Source organism: Nilaparvata lugens, chromosome 2, assembly GCF_014356525.2.
Source record: "Nilaparvata lugens isolate BPH chromosome 2, ASM1435652v1, whole genome shotgun sequence".
Classification (NCBI taxonomy): Eukaryota; Metazoa; Arthropoda; class Insecta; order Hemiptera; family Delphacidae; genus Nilaparvata; species Nilaparvata lugens.
In genome coordinates, this window is record NC_052505.1 from 83,444,482 (window position 1) to 83,462,029 (window position 17,548).

General features: G+C 34.1%; 1 protein-coding gene across 2 annotated transcripts in view; it reads right to left on the reverse strand.

Moving 5' to 3' along the window:
* Positions 1-766: 766 nt before the first annotated feature.
* LOC120350008 overlaps positions 767-17,548 on the reverse strand; it is an 89,986-nt gene continuing 73,204 nt past the window's right edge. For both annotated transcript variants that reach the window (XM_039421940.1, XM_039421941.1), the window contains 5 exons: positions 15,839-15,972; positions 13,476-13,617; positions 11,318-11,712; positions 8,868-9,104; positions 767-7,128 (listed from right to left, as the gene is read on the reverse strand). In XM_039421940.1, coding sequence (XP_039277874.1) covers positions 4,351-7,128; positions 8,868-9,104; positions 11,318-11,712; positions 13,476-13,617; positions 15,839-15,972 — 3,686 coding nt within the window. In that variant the 3' untranslated portion in view covers positions 767-4,350. The remainder of the gene's footprint in view (positions 7,129-8,867; positions 9,105-11,317; positions 11,713-13,475; positions 13,618-15,838; positions 15,973-17,548) is intronic.

The following is a 17,548-nucleotide window of genomic DNA, read 5'->3' on the forward strand; positions in this document are numbered from 1 at the left end:
CAATTTGCCAAAAATATATTTTAGTTGAGTTATTTTTGGTAATTTGAATAAGATTCTCAAAAATTTGTATTTTAAGAGAATTTTTGTTTTAATAGATCAACAAAACCATGAAGAATTTATCCTTCAAATCTAATGGATTTATATCTCTTACCGAATTTGAAATGTTCTGTCCCGAAAATTTAAACTTTAGCCGCTCATATCTCAAAAATTAATGATCGAAAAAAAATGTTTTCCTGAGAAAACTTTCTCATTTTGATAGCTTGATGATATACAAATCGAAAAACTTTGAAAAAAATCACCAGTAAGAACTTTATTTTTAGCCTTTGCACAGCCGTAATAAACAAATGAATATTGATGTTTCAATTTTATTCCATACAGTGCAACTATATCGAGTTTGGTATAGAGTAGAAACTGGATATTACGAGCTCGTATAATATATAGTAAAATGTTTGTTTGCCCAGTTTCGAGATAGATCATAAAGCAACATTCGAGTCATCTCTTTGAAGCAGCACTTTAATTTCATCATAGAAGCTTTACAACATCCTTTGTCTACTCTTCAATACATTAATAATAGATTATCATAGTAAAGATGAATTTTGAATGAAATAGAAATCGTTGAGTAGGCTTCCCTTTTATATTCTATTAATTCATAACATGTTTCAAATGAAAATGACTCTAATGAGTCGAAACATGTTGTGAATTAATAAAATAAAACAAGGTAACTTGTTTATTTTCATTTCATCTTTATAATTATTATTGTAGTAGCATTTTATATTTATTTATCAGGTTAGCAAAAACAATACAACGATCGGAAAAGAAAAAACTGACTTAAATAAATATATTTATAGAAAAATTAAAGATAATTATTTACACGTCATATTTGTTCTATCCTATTTTTGTATTGTATTTTGATATTGGAAGAATTCTTAAACGGAAAATTGTATTTTATATTTGTATGAACGCTAAATTATTTTGAATAAAAAATAACACTTTTATATAATTCGTGAAAATATCGTTATTATTGTTCTTGATAGAGGTGATTAATTCAGTCATAGCTATGCAAAATTAATAATATCAGCACTTAAGAGTTGAGGGAATGAATTTCACTTCACAGATCTCTAAATATTTATTCCACTCATGTTAACTACACTTTTAGTTATCCTTGCTAATCGATAGGAGGTAACAATATTTGTCCATCTGATATCAAAAGAAATACTCTTACATTATCTTGAGAAGTTTTATTTTTCATAATTTTTTTCGGTTGCAAATTGTAGACACACGAATCATATTTTGTAGAAAATATTAGAGAACGCTCTCAGAATCCATTTATTACAAAATGTACAATAATGAGCTAGTTAATTGTCAATTATGATTGGATGATCTTTATTCATCTGCAAACATAGGCACCAGTGTATTTTAAGGGAAATAGGATAGATTTATTTTCTCTTCTGAGAAAAATTTATTACTTTTTGATATATTACTCAATCAAAGATGCTTCAAAACTTGAGTTTGCCCTTATATTAGTTTCGTGTGGGCTTATTCAACTATTGCTAAATATACCTGTATAATTAATTAATTGAGGAAAGAATAAGGTGGAATTATTAACAAAACGAAAACTGAGCATATATATTTTTTATTGTTTCTTCAACATTCATTGTCATCCTGAATACTACTATGCTTAAAAATGACAAGAATAACACATTCAACAAGAAATATTGAAAATATTCGTCTTCTCTCTGGAACAGAATGTCAAGGCACAAATAAATAATATTCAACAATTTATAAACTCAACAAAGACGAAGTAACAGATAATATCATCAACATTACTCATTAAAAGTAAATTCATACATTATTGAGATTTCAATAATATTCTCATTGTACAAATCTCATAATAAATATAAACAAAAACTTAACAGAAATAATAAATTAGTTACTAAACAAAAAAAACGTAATAAATTAATACAAAGAAATATATTTCATAGACTAAATTAATTAGGGATATATTAATATTGAAATGTTATAGTTTTAAAAATAATTTTTTCGTACATGCTCATTGGTATATTGCTGTGAATCGGTGAAGCGTTAAGCTTATTCAGCTTATTCACCAACTTCTTCTCCCGCTCCCTCCCCTATGGGCCCACTCTATTCTACATCAATAATTACATATTCACACAATAATATGTACATAGAGTATCTACCAAAACCAATTTCTCACAAATAATTTCGAGTGGCACTGTGGTAATGAGCTATCAATAATCTAATTAAACCTGCCCTCTTATCTGTTCTATCTATTGAAGAAGTTTATACAATTGAGTTAAATCATGAGGGTATTATGTAGAATAAAATTTATGCAATTGTCTGAAAACTCAGATAAAAGTATAGAATAATATATTCCGATTGAGTGGTCGATAGTATGGGATACCTGATCTGTTTTTTTATACCTCCGCTTGAGAACTAAACATTTGTTAACAGCTATCCAAATATCTGCATCTTTTATCAAATAATATTTCTCAAGATCCAACATGGATAGTATAGTATCCAAATATAAGTACATTTACAATACTTTGATTTACCTTCAATTATCTCAATTTTAATTTCAAATACTGTACATTATATAAAACTAATTGAAACAGGAATGCAGATAGGTGAAAACACTTAGAAGCTTAAATTATTTTTGGAAATTTTCGGTGGCGGTGCCAACCTTTGTCAACCGTGAGTGGTGTTGATTTTTGTTGTTCAGTTGAAACTGAAAATTTTCAAAAATAATGTAAGTTTCTAAGTGTTTTCACATATCTGTAACGTGTTTCCTGTTTAAATTAGTATTATATAATGTAAAGTGTTTTCTGTTATGTAGTACATTATATATATGTATATTTAGCACTGCATTGCAAAGATATGGATTTCCACTCAATATAATTAAAAATATTGTACTGGATCGAAGAATGCTATTTCTTGATAACTTATTGGGTTATCTTTAATGGAGAATGAGTATTTGTCAAGGATAAATTAAGTAGTGTTATTCAATTTTTGGAGAATTTTCAGATTAATTAGATAGCTTAAAGTCTTCTGCGATTTTATGTAGTATTGTAATGTATCAAATGTAGAATCTTCTTTGTAGACTATATTTCCTAGCTGATGGAAATCTTAGAAATTTCCAAAGCTGCTATAGGTATATTAAATTGCACAACCCAGCCTCTATCACTATGTCTATGATTAATTTTTGCTGATATTCAGCTATATGTTAGTTTCATTGAATATCTGCACTATAACGGCATTCATCCTTTATTTACACACTTTTGTTCTAAGTTCATAATCTAACATTACTCACTTGACTTATTGAGATATGACTGATATAAATTAGAATATACTAATAAATATTACACTTTACAAACTATCATTAAGACTACCTTTACTATCTTCTTTTCAAACATCAATTCTTACGGTTTGAAAAAACTATATTTCTAGTGAGCAAATGACTTATGAAATAGTAGGCCTACCTACCCATTTCTACAGTAATGAGATGATCAAACTCTTTTAGTTCTATCCTCAAAAGTAATCATTGATATGAAATTGCATTTATTCGAATAGTGATCGATAATTAATTATTATTAAACAAAAATCCAAAATTAAATACTATAAACCAGATACAGCATTCAACTTTTGAATTTCCGTTTAATAATAACTATTAATTAACATCTATCAATTTGGATAAAAGATGAATGAAAGCACTAATCAAACATTAATAATCAGATGTGATGCAACCATCCTGAATATTTTAAACTTAACAAATTGTACACTGCACTTGAATAATGTAAAAAATATTTAATATTCAACAAAAAAAATTAGCTTAGTCGAAACACTCTTATTTTACCAGACTTCTAACCACGATGTTTTTGAATTACTGTAGGTATAATATTCCAAAGTTTATACTGATGAACTGATCTAAAATGTATTGATTACAACAATTATCTTCCCTCAGATATAGCAGTTTGAATCAATGCTGAAAGGTACTAATGTGGACTATAATTTCAAGTTCTACTCTGCCAGAGTTTAATATTGAAATCTCTGTGGCTCAAATCAACAGATATTGTCAGAGGTTTGCCATTTTTATATTCAATTGGAAAACAATTTTTTTCTCAATTTTGAGTTATTCATTATTTTACTAAGTACAGTTCACTGTTATTTTTGGAGGTTTACTATCTCTGCAGCTAATCGACAAGTATGATTAATTCTCAAATTATTTTTTTCCTCAAAATTAATAATTACATGATTTTTGAAGATGACCAACATATCCAATTTGATAGATCTATAAAATTAGATTTTAATATTACCTGTTTTGTATTGAATGAGTTAAGGTACTAAAACAACCCCGCCCTGCCGATTACCGAAGCCGTTGGGCAGCACAGTAATAAAGCTGACATTGCTGTCGGTGTCACTGATAGTGGGGTTGGACGCCCCGACGCAGCCGAGTCCGCTGTCAATGGAGTTGGCGACCGACAGCTTGGGCGTGGCCTGGCCGCCGAAGAAGAAGGAGTCGGTCGCGATGGACTCTCCACCTGACTCACTGGCTCCGTCACACAGCGAATCGTCCGTCTCACTGAGGCTGTCGGGCCGCTTGGATTGGTTGGAGTCAGTGCTGAGGTATCCCGAGTCTTCGGTGTTAAGGATGGCGCGGTTTTGCTTGGAGTCGGTTCTTAGCATGGCGCGGTGTTGCTTGGAATCGGTGCTGAGGTAGCCCGAGTCCTCAGTACTGATCATGGCGCGGTGCTGCTTGAGGGTGATGTCCCGCTTTGCCCGAGCCGCGTCAGTCAGCGGCGGCGTGTAGGGCGCCATCCCGTTGACCGGCTCGTACTCTGATAGACTGGAGCCAGAAGCATCAGGCGGCGCCGGTCTGCGGGACTTGTGCTGTCGGCTGCCGCCTGGCAGGGCTGGCAGTGGCCGGTTGGCCATGATGCTTCTGACTGGTCCGTTTTTTGGCGGCAGTGGCGGCTTGATGCTGCGTGGCGGCAGGGGCGGAATCGCCTCGGGTCGTGGCACATTCCTGAACTGTCTCGCCTTGGGCGGACGAGGCGGTCGTGCGTCGGGTGACGGCAGCCTCTGCCTCCTCGCCTGCCTGGCATCCGGCCTCAGCATCTTCGGGGTCGCCCTCCTCCAGGACAACGTAGAATAACAGTCTGTGTCACTATGCAACGAGTGTATTGAACCTGGTGGACTGAATCCCTCCGACTTATTACAACCACCAAACTGATTAAACTTGTTCCTCGCCTCAAAAATCTCTCTCAAACTACCAAAATTCCTACTCAACGGATTAGCAGCGAATATACTGGGGAAATCCTGGTTGCTTCCCCACTGATTAGGCCTACATTCATCACTCCTAAAACTGCCATTACTCCTCAAAGGTATATGTGGTGGTCTTTCTAACGAATCTGTAAACAATTCATTTTGTACATCTATATTCTTATTCTCCTCTCTAAACTCACATATCTTCAATTTCGCAGGCTTCCTGTCCAGAGTGTCTGGTTCAAAACTGTCAGAGTCTTCCTGTTTGTATGTGGGTGTTCCCTCCACCTGAATTGTAAGGTGACCAGGCTTTTCCTCTGCATATGATATTTTATGCTCATCATTCAAAGATGAACAAGCAGATGAAGATGATGCATTGCTTGGCAAACTTGAGGAACCATAACTGAAATTATCATTGACATAAACCTCACTCACCAGACTGTAGCCCTCGCCACGTGATAAAATGTCCGGTAGAATTAGTTTTGAATTCTCATTTTCTTTTTCTGGATTCAGTAATATCACTTCATACTCATGATCATCGTACTCATCTTGTTTTGCTTTCATCTTTGACATTGTTGTGTTTCCTGTCTTCTTATTGAAGATAGTATTCTGTATAGTGAGCTCCTCGTCCAATGGAAGAGTCACATTGGGGTTTGGATTGAGCCTAGGCACCACTCCTCCATAGTCGGACGGTGTTGACAGTCCGTTGTTTTGATTTTTGATTTCTTGTAGAGTGCGTTCTAAACTATCTGTTTCATACTCTGGCTCAGTGCCCAAATGCTCATCGTCATGATTGTTCGTTAATGAGTCGATTCGTTTTGGTGGACTAGGTTTAGGGTTGGTGGTTGTTCTGTTGACTTCGAATTCTTTGATGACAGCATCCATGAGTTTCCTTGCCACTTTGGGCACTTTGGGCTCTGGCGAATCAGTCTTTCCAAGTTGCGAGTTCTTGTCGGTGTCCACACTGCTACAGATCGAAGGAGGGGGAGGAGGAGGAGGTGGGGGAGGCTGTGATGGATGTTTGATTTTTTGTGCCGCTTTGGGACTAATCGACTTCTCGGAGTGAGCATCACTATTTATCACTTTCTGTGAAGTTTTCTGTCGGTTTTCAGATCTAGCATTCTCTTTTGATTTGTTGATTGAGTTTCTGATTCCGTTCTGAATGGCAGGTGTGATAACAAAGCTTGGTTCTGGAATCGTTTTAATCAGAAGATTGCGCTCGTTCTCTCGTTTCTCTATCTCTTCCATCTTGTTGTTCTGGATAGGGGGACTGATGAATGACGACAAAACTACATCAGATTTCTTGATTTCTGGTTCAATCTTGTTCAAGTGAATGATTTCACTCTTGTCAATCGGCTCAGGTTTTACCTTCTCAGTGAGTGGCACTGCTGGTGCTTTACCTTTGTTTACATAGTTTCTCCTGGGCGGTACCTTGATTTTCTCCTTTTCTTCCTCGCATTTGGTTGGTTTGGCAGCCAATGGAACATCTTCTAGCCACTTCCGTATGCTGCGTTGCTTGCTCTCGTTAGCCGTTCTACAGCAGTCGTTGCACTCCTTTTCGGCGAAGGAAGACTCGAACCCACAGCCAGGACAGCCCTCGCAAGTGGGCGTGGTTCTCAGCGACTGGATCGGCGTGAACCGGCCGCTGCGCTCATGACGGCTGGTCTTAACGCTGCTACGAACCGAGCCGTGATGACTGTGACGGCCCTGTGCTATCTGATGATGGTCCATCTCCTCGGGTATTCCCAGTAGGCTGGGGAAGAATCTCTTGGCCGCCATTTTGTGCTTGGCTATTGCAATTACTTCTCGAATTTTCGAGAGGAATTCCAGCGCCGCAGGGGGAGGTGCCTGCAGAAAAAAAACAATTACAGTATTACATACCGGGTACAATCGATTCAATTTCTTATCTGTTGAGTTGTAGAATGTACACAGTTCAAGATACATCAAGTAGATTGTAGATACATCAAATTCCACAACCAGTATTTATTTATTTGAATAGTTAGAGACTATTTCGATTCCGACTAAAATCTAGAAACGTATTTTCCAGCCAGAATTTAAATGAGAATGATAAGCATGTAAGGTAACAATCAAAATCACCATAACTTCAGCTAACTACCTACTGTAACTAAATTATATACTGAAGATTGATAATGTATAACAACTGAAACTAGTATCATTCTATTTTGATGAATAAGTAATTATGTCAAGTAGGTAGTTCATCATCTTTAATATCTCAAATCTCATTATACTTCCATACTGCAATACATAAAGTTTAAATAAATTTATTTACCTACTTAAGTGTATTTAACGCAAAGTAACCATCGCTCTTTATGAAAATACAATCATATTCTATTTTGCTGAAGACTGTTCACATGAGTTCTAAATTCATGCATGAATAATACAAGGTGCATACGATTTCAAGCTGACTTCAAACCCTCCATACTTTTCATAGAAGGATCATTATTCTACAGTCTAGCTGGAAAACACTCTTTTACTGTCTTCCAAAAAAGTCACTAATTTGTAGTGTAACGAAAATGGAGACAATTCCATCAGTTTTCTCTGCTCATCAATTCTAAATAACTTGAAACTCTTACATCATTTTTAAGGATGATGATTTCTCGATCCATTCCGAGCTGCGATGTGTCAGGACTTCGTAATTAGGAGGTACTGGATGTATTAACACACTTTTTACTTTCCTTGCCCTATTACTATAGGTAAGGAAAGTATTGCTTTCCGAAAAAAATTAAGGTACCCCAATTTCTAAATTTTTATACGTTTCAAGATCCCCTGAGTCCGAAAAAGTGATTTTTGGGTAACGTAAGGTCTTTACACTATAAGGATCCGACACGAACAATTTCGATCAAATGCAATCCAAGATGGCGGCTAAAATGGCGAAAATGTTGTCAAAAACAGGGTTTTTCGCGATTTTCTCGAAAACGGCTCCAACGATTTTGATCAAATTCATACCTGAAATAGTCATTGATAAGCTCTATCAACTGCAACAAGTCCCATATCTGTAAAAATTCCAGGAGATTTGCCCCATCTATGCAAAGTTTGATTTTAGATTTCCAATTATCAGGTCTCAGATAGGCTATAATTTAAACGAAAAATTTTGAGTGGAAAAGATTGAGAATGAAAATCTCTGCAATTTATGTCCAGTAACATTTCCACCTAAAATTGAAAATAAGCTTGAAATCCGAGAAAATGTGATTATTTAATTGCAAACTGTTGGCAACAGTTGGTTCTATTAAATAATTCACTACGAAGAGATAGCAGATCTCGTGTGTATCCAGCGTTATTGTCCTGTCACCAGCTGGCTCAAATCTTTGAATAGTAGACTTGAGATGCGCGGGAACACTAGCGTCAGGTGATCAATTTTCATAACGGCAAGGAAAGTTGTGTGAGTGCGTCACACCAGATTTTTTACTTACTGACTGGTGTACAACAGTTCACTGTAGAAAATGAACGCTTACCGTTTGAAAGTACTCTAGTGAGTAAGTAAACAAATTTGCTTATCATTTTGCTTAAAATAATTCACTGCACGTCGTGTAAAATACATAAAAATGTCTAATATTCAAATAACTCACTAATAGCATCTCTGGCTCAAAGTAAGCGGGGTTGAAGTACAGCTTTCTCCTCGTTGAAGCCGTTGTTATAGCACGGACTGTTTCCGGCCTGTCCTCCCTCATCTCCAGAGTCTCAACTATTGAGACGTTCTCCTCGGGTAACCTCTCAATAGCACTGGAGTCCTGCAGTTGCATCGCACTGCAGTCCGACGCGTAGATCTCGGTCGCGTGAGGATGAATTTGCGCTGCTGTGTGGATCTGTGAATAAAAAAATGTTGATATCAAAGTTATGAAAATTAGGGGTCTTGTGTAAATCTGTAAATACAAATATATTGATATCAAAATAGAGAAGAGTAGGGGGTCTTGTGCAAACTGTTTCCTGTTATTTCATTCCATCAGTTTCCAATTTTTATCAGTGTGAAAAGTAGGGATCTTGTGTTTTCTATTATTTCATTCCATCAGTTTCATTTAAACTGATAGTAGTGTATCTGTAAATACGAAAATATTGATATCAAAATGGTAAAAAGTAGGGATTTTGTGTGTTTCCTGTTATTTAATTCCATCAGTTTTCAATTTTTTATCAGTGTGAAAATTAGGGATCTTGTGTGTTTCCTGTTATTTAATTCCATCAGTTTTCAAATTTTTATCACTGTGTGAAGTAGGTATCTTGTGTTAACTATTATTTCATTTCAGCAGTTTTATTTAAACTGATAGTAGTGAATCTGTAAAAGCAAAAATATTGATATCAAAATGGTGAAAAGTAGGGGTCTTTTGTGTTTCCTATTATTTCATTTCATCAGTTTTATTTGAACTGATAGTAATGAATCGTAATAATACAAAATTTTGTTTTCAAAATATTAAAAAATAGGGGGTTGTGGTTTTCATATTATTCAATTCCACCAGTTTTCAAACTGATAGCAGTTAATCTATTATAAAAAATATTGATATCAAAATGGTGAACAGTAGAGGGGTCTTGTGAGTTTCCCATTATCTCATTTCACCAATTTTTATACGGATAGTATAAATATTATGTAAATACAAAAATATTGATATCAAAATAGTGATGAATAGGGGGTCTTGTGTATTCCCTATTATTTCATTGCATCAATTTTCGATTTAGTGTTAATTTGTCGGTCCCGGCTGAAGTATGACAGTCGTTTTAGTTGTATTGATGGCTTAAATTATATATTCAGGCGGTGGGACCTTCCCGCAAGGGACTCCCCACCAACAAAAGCCATACGAATTTACTTTTTTATCAGTCTTCGAGTAGAGTTTGTTTATTTTAATACAGTATCATAATTTGAGTTGTGTTTTCGACTTTTTACTAATTATGCTTTATATTCTGTTTTGATTTTCATTTGTTGTTGATACAGTGGTCACACATATTCATGTTAATGTTAATGTTTTTGTAAGTTTTGAAAGTGAAATTTGATTCCAATGTTTGAGACTCATGTTGAATCGAAGTACTACTGTAATTGAACAAATTGAATTGAAAGGATTTGAATGACAGGATTACAATCACTAAAAATTTTTACTAACTGGTTTTCATTCATCCAATCAAAGATTTTCATACTTCAAATGTTGTTAGGAGGTGAAGATAATTATTGATTATTTTTTTATTTGAGAACAGTAGACACTAGAAGATTTGATTTCTTTTTTGGAGAAGCATTGTAGGATCTATCTGCAAATGTTTACTGTGCTGCAAACGCTTTAAGGTGAGCCTGTGCTTTCAACTACAATCTAATAGTCATGCAATTTGTTTTAGTTGGATTTATTTCCATTTATTCATTAATGATTGCAATTTATTAAACATCAAATATTGTTACTTGTTGATATCAAATGAGATCCACTCTAGATAAATGGGTCTACTATATTTCGATGGTCAAGGTCGGTAGATAAATATAGGCCTGGGAGTAATATATGGGGGAGTTTATTCCTAAACTCTGGTAATGTATTGTTTTGTTTTTTTTCCTATTCATTTTTTTTTATTCTATATCATTTTTGAAATATATATATTATATATATATATATATATATATATATATATATTGTTTCTCTTCGTCCTGCGTGATGAATAATAGAATTTCCTTGTTGAATTTTTATCTGCCAGCTTTCTCTGTCTCTGTTTTGTTCCTTTTCTAACTGCATTGCTCTCAACTGTACTCCATCATGCAGACGTGATTTTATCACTTGCATGGTTGACTATTTCCACATATTTTTCATTCATAGCTTTATAGTGTAGGCAAGAATGGAGATTTATCAGTATTATTATTTATTTTTTAATATTTAAGTGATGAATTTCCTTTATGTATTATGCTCCATTATTATGTGTCATTATCATTATTTTAGTATTATTAAGTAGTTGGTTATTTTCTTACACTTGCACAAGTTGTTTGTTTATCTTGTTCTTTTCTTGTGGAAATAAATATATTATTATTATTCTTATTATTTGATGAATTTTAAGTGGTAACCTGTTGGATGCTGGTGCAGCCGACGCTGTTATCATCTGACACGGGCCCCATCTCCTCAGAACCATCCTCAGTCTCTGTGCAACAGCTGTGCGAGTCGCTCATGTAGCCAGTGTTATCATGGCAGTGCCGCAGTAGAGGATTACTCTTGACCACACCCTCCTCCACCAGCTGACTGGAGGCGTCTGCCGCCCCACCAACCCCGTCGGCGTCGCGACGCTCTTTCAGGTGGCGTCGCTTCGTGTGCAGGTAGAGCAGGACGGATGCTATGTACATGAGAGCCAGCAGGACGGAACAGACCGCTATCGCCACGAACTCGCTGGCCGATAGACCGCCGCCGCTGCCCGTGCCGCTTTCTGTCGCATGGGCGTCCGCTGAGAACGATACTTCGCGTACACCTGCCGTCACAATAACACAGCATATCAATGAAATTCTTTATTGATTCATACAATAAGTGCATCATCAAAAATGATAGGGAGAGAAAAAAATAAGGTGACCACGTGCTATTCCTTTCCAAATTTTAGATAAGGTTACATATAGTCCGATATAGGTTAAGTCTTGTAGTTGTTCACTTCACAAAATTGTCACTTCTTAATTATTTTCACAAAGTAGTAATTCAAACATGGTCGAAGTTTTTAGCTTTTGTACAAAAAAATGGTAGAAATACAGTTGCAAAAAAGAAAACAGGAGTTTCATATTACAAAAAAAAACAGCTTGAGCACAATTTAAATAGTTATTTCCATTAAAATGTTCACAAAACTTAAGGTGCGAACAGATTTATGCGCCGCGAACATGAGCAATTCACTTTTAATCAGCTGATGCCAAGCTTTTTATATCTGTATCTTACAGTTTCTGTAAAAAACAGATATACCGTAATCAGCTGATTAAAAGTGAATTGCTCATGTTCGCGGCGCGTATATCTGTACGCACCTATACACATTCCATAGATCCAATAACTTTGCATAACTTATCTCAAGCAATAGCTGGAAGTGTTCAAACTTCAAAGTGGAAGGTATATTCAAGTCTTCAAGACTTAAGGCAAAATTCGAGACTTCTGTGCTTGAACAGTTCAACCAGGGGAAATCTAAAAAATCCTAGTCAAACCTTAAAACAATGCTGGTCAGAAAAAATGTGGAAATTGATACACATAATAATATTTCTCTAATTTTATGGGTGAGTTAGAATTTAAAATTTAGATGTTTCAAAACCAAACATAGAATTGAAGAATAATTTTTGAATGAACAAAAAAGATTAAGTGGATGAAAAATTATACTGTAGTATGAAAATAAGCATATAAGTTCATGTAGTATCAGCTTTTTTTTTATTTTCTACATTTCAACTTGAAAATGACCTAAGTTATAGTCGAAACTAGTCGTTGAAATATTTTAACGATTTTAATAATAAAGGGTACTACAAGTTTTTATTAATTTGTAGTAAAATAATTTTCTCTTCTCCATGTTTTTGTAATAATAAGTAAGCCTTTGAAGAACTATGTTTTTTAGTTCCTCCAGTTACAGTGCATAAATATAATATACGTAGTTCCTCTATACTAGAATTTTATTCAAATGAAATTACACATTCAGAAATGAAACCATTATCCATTTGACATCACTATAAACTGTTATCTACGAATTTGATTGTATATATGGTATGAGATGTTGTGGTATTTCTCCATAATTGACATCATCAACGTCTTATTTTTTCTGTTATGTATGAGTAAAAATACATATTAAGTTTCCACCCATATGTGGAGTTGAGGAAAAATCGTTCTAGAAAATACAACAATCATTCAAACTTGAGAGGAACAGGTGAATCTAGGACAAGAAAAGCTAAGTTTAAGAAGAAGTTATTGAAAATGGATAAAAAATCGGATGAATGTACGGAAGTACTGGAAGTAGACACATGAAATAACTAATAAAATATAATCATAAATAGTAGAAGGAGAAATTGAATTAGATAGAAAATGATAGAAAAATTTATGAAATGCTATCAAGTTACTTTATACCAAAGTTAGTAGACAGACTCTGTCTACTAACTTTGACTTTATACTATATCCACAAATCATTGGTCATTAGAAATGAAAAAATGACGGTTCTGGATTCCGCCAGTATCACCAATGTATAGCATCAAGTTCATATTTGAAAAAAAAGGATATACTCACTCGGAGTGCCAGCCACTCTGAATGCAACACATGGTGTGAATATGGAGCTGTGAGCCGTAGTGTCGCCCATATCCTTGCACATCAGTGAGACCAACAGTAGTCTCCCCTCCATACTCAGTCTCAACTCTTGAGTTCCAAGCCACTGCAATGAAATAAATTATCAAAACTCTTTGAAATATGTGGCTGAAGTAATGTTGGAGACCGCGGTTCCTCATTGTGTCAAATCATTATCTGATTATTTATGCATTTTTTGTGCTTATGGCTTTTACTGACGGATAAATCCTCGTTGCAGAGATATGTTCTGCCTCGTCTTGCCGTATAATACCCAAATATCGGGGAACCGAGCTTCGCTCGTTATTTACTTATTGACTATTGATAAACCGAGCACAATTCTGTAAAATGATTGGGGAAGGACTAACAGGCACAGCCCAAAACTGTTTCTTCCCCGAATTTTATTTATACACTAGGTATAAATATTCCAGAAAGTAGGTTATAAACATTAAGAGAAATGCCAAACCGTCGACTTGAATCTTAGACCTCACTTCGCTCGGTCAACTATGTTCCAAATTTCGTGAAAATTGTTAGAGCCGTTTTCGAGATCCGTTGAACATAAATAACCAGATATAAAAATAACTAGATAACCAGATATGAAAATATAAACAGATATACAGAAATTGCTCGCTTAATATAATAGAATTTTACTCATTATAGACACTTAAGATATAAGATGAGACACTTAAGATATAAGTTTAATCAACTCAGTATATCATATATGTAATACAATAATCAGTTGAAAATCGTCATACATATTACTTTGAAATAAGCTACAGAAAGAAACCATACAACAATGAAAATGTTGAATGAAGAACTTGAATTTGTTGGTTACATTATTGGATAAAAGATTTATCACGATAATCGCCTGATAAGATAAAGAAAAAATAACATGGCAAGTGCATAAAATGTAAAAATACCTGTCACTTATTTCATCAGCCTAGTCAATTTAACTTCGGAATAAAAAATATAAACGTTCTGATAAATGTTTTATATCCTATACTATTAAACGAGCAACTTCTGTTTATATGTTTAGATGTTTGTATTTCACCGGATCTCGAAAACGGCTCTCACGATTCTCACTAAATTCAAAACAGTAGGTTTATAATATAAAGATTCGTACGCACTAGGTCTCATCCCTGAGAAAACTCGCTGAAGGACATTAAAAGGATAATTATTATTCATCCTTGGAAAAACAGATGATGATAATAATTATTTCGTCGTCTGTTGGAGATGGAAGTGAGTGAGTGAGTTCATGTGTGTGGGACTGTGTCAAAATTATGACTCAGCTGTTGAACTTTTGTAATCATTCAATCAGATACTATTAAGTGCCGGTTGCAAAAAAGCTGGGTTATTTTCAATCCTGATTACTGTAATTCCAGTAGATCCATCTTTTTGAAATGGTCTTCTCTGATTTGGTTAACGTGAAGTTAATCAGGATAAAAATTTAACCGGCGTTTGTGCAACTGGGCCTTTGTGAGGAAAATTTTTGCATTCTTCTGGGAATTAATCTCAATTTACTGTGATTAAATAGAACATTTCTGTATGAATGTTATTATAATTTCTTCTTTCGTAATAATTTTTTATGCTTTTGTACTCCAGAGCGAAGCTCGGTCCCCGATATTTTGTATTCATATAGATGTTTTGACATTTGTTATCAAAACATTAAACTGATACTTGAAGAGTTAAGTAGGCCTATAATTTATTATGTTTATAGAAATCAGGAAACGTTTTGATAATTTTTTCATATCCATATTTTGTATTCAGATAGATGTTTTGACTTTTGTTATTAAACATTAAACTGATTCCTAAAGAGTTGAGCAAGCTTATAATTTGTATTCTAGAAATAAGGAAAAGAAAGTTGTGATAATTCTCAGTTTATTTTTCCTTTTGTGCTGATTTTATAATCTCATTTATCATAATAGAACTAATAATATGGAGGATTGTATGTGAATGTGTTTGAATAGCTTATGTTTGTAAACTACAGCTTTAAAAAGTCAACTTCTTCTTTCTTGTATTATACCAATTGTTGTATTGACTCCTCCTCTAAACCGGACTTGTTCCATATAGAGGGGTAATTTTCAGGGGAATATATTGTAAAATGTACTTTCTGAAAATAAGATGAATTTGAATTATTTGTAGTTTGATAACAATCAATAGTTTTGAAAGGTGGGACAGTTTTGAGCGAAGTCTGTTGCGCCTTCCCTCAAGTTGAGTACACAAAGAATTGAATAAATAAATGAGTAAATAAGTTATTGTAAAGTGAAAAATTAATAAAATGAATAAATAGTTTATTTCAAAGTGAGACATACCTGAAGGAAAGTGCGGCCCTCGTCGCGGAACATGCGGAAGGGTGGCTCTGTGTCGGACCTGTTGCGTAGATCGGCCCATCCTGCTCTCGTCAAGAACTTCGCTCCAGAAACAACGCAAATCGGCGACTTGACTCCTGCAACAACATCAATCATCCAATAAGTTGATTGAAGACTATTCATTTGCTGGTAGTGGCTACAATGATTACTTCTTTGAAACTCTGTGGTAGCATTAAAAATGTTTTTTTACTGACAACCCATGTTGTATACTAGTCAGGAAAATGTTTTGTTTCATTCCAATTTGTTGATCATTTTCAAAATATATCATTTCATTCTTTATTCTTCTATACAATAACGCACAGATCGGGAGAGAAAAACTTAATCTGCGTTTACACCAAAGTTATTAAAATGTTTTTTTGTTGTTATTAATGTTTGTGTTTAATGTTAATGTTTAATGTTTGTTAAGTTATTAAACAAAATGTTAATAACTTAATCCTCCACTATCAGGTCCCATTCAAATGTGCAGATTCTATTTGCAGTTTGAGAAAGTATTACCGTATATAATGAAAAATGAATCATAATACACAGCTACAAACATCTATCGACGTTTCAAGAACTGTTCAAGAAATAAATGATTAGTCAGTATGTTAAAGCTGCGTTTATACCAAAGTTATTAACAAAATATTAATAACTTAATCCTTATAGATTCTATTAGATTGAACGGAACTAGACAAACACATATGTTCATCATGTTTATGATAAGTTATGCTCAATCTAATAGAATCTATAAGGATTAAGTTATTAACATTTTGTTAATAACTTTGGTTTAAACGCAGCTTAAGAATACCTTGTACTATTTCTCTCCCAAATTTAGGTAACATTAAAAGTTCAAAATGAGGTTATGTCTTCTAGATTTCCAAAAAATGTTCAGTCCAAAAATATTTATACAAACCATTCTTTTAAATTTAGATAATTTCACTTTTTTGTGACTGGAGGGGAGCTTCAAAATAGGGAGAAAGACTGTGAAGATCAAAATAACATATAAGAACTATAACCGTGAATTTCCTAATACATAACGAACTGCAATGTAAACATTAGTTAAATAAAACCTTAGGTATACTTATATTAAAATAACAGCTGCTTATTTTTCCAGTATATAGCCTACATCTCCAAACTTTGTTTTTATAGATCTGAGAATCTTAAGCTGAATTTACACAAAATTTATCAACAAAATGTAAATAACTTAATCCTTATAGATTGTATTAGATTGAACATAACTTATTATACACATGATGATAATCTATTATGTGTTTGTCAAGTTTCGTTCAATCTAATAGAATCTATAAGGATTAAGTTATTAACATTTTGTTAATAACTTTGGTGTAAACGCGGCTTAATTTCTATCTTATGTGCTTGCTGTAATTATACGAAACGTAATTATACAAATATTGTCAAATCCACAAAATTAAGTTTATTTAAAAACCATACTCGAGTTTCAACGCCATTCTTGGCATCATCTTCAGTGGAAACAGTTTCCACTGAAGTTTCACTGAAGAGTTTCACTGAAGATGATGCCAAGAATGGCGTTGAAACTCGAGTACGCTATGGTGTTCAATGGACTACTTTATAAATAAATACAAATAATTACTTTTACACCTCAACATGGAGAAGTTCCACAACATTTCTGAAAAAAGTGTAAATTTTATGTGCTTG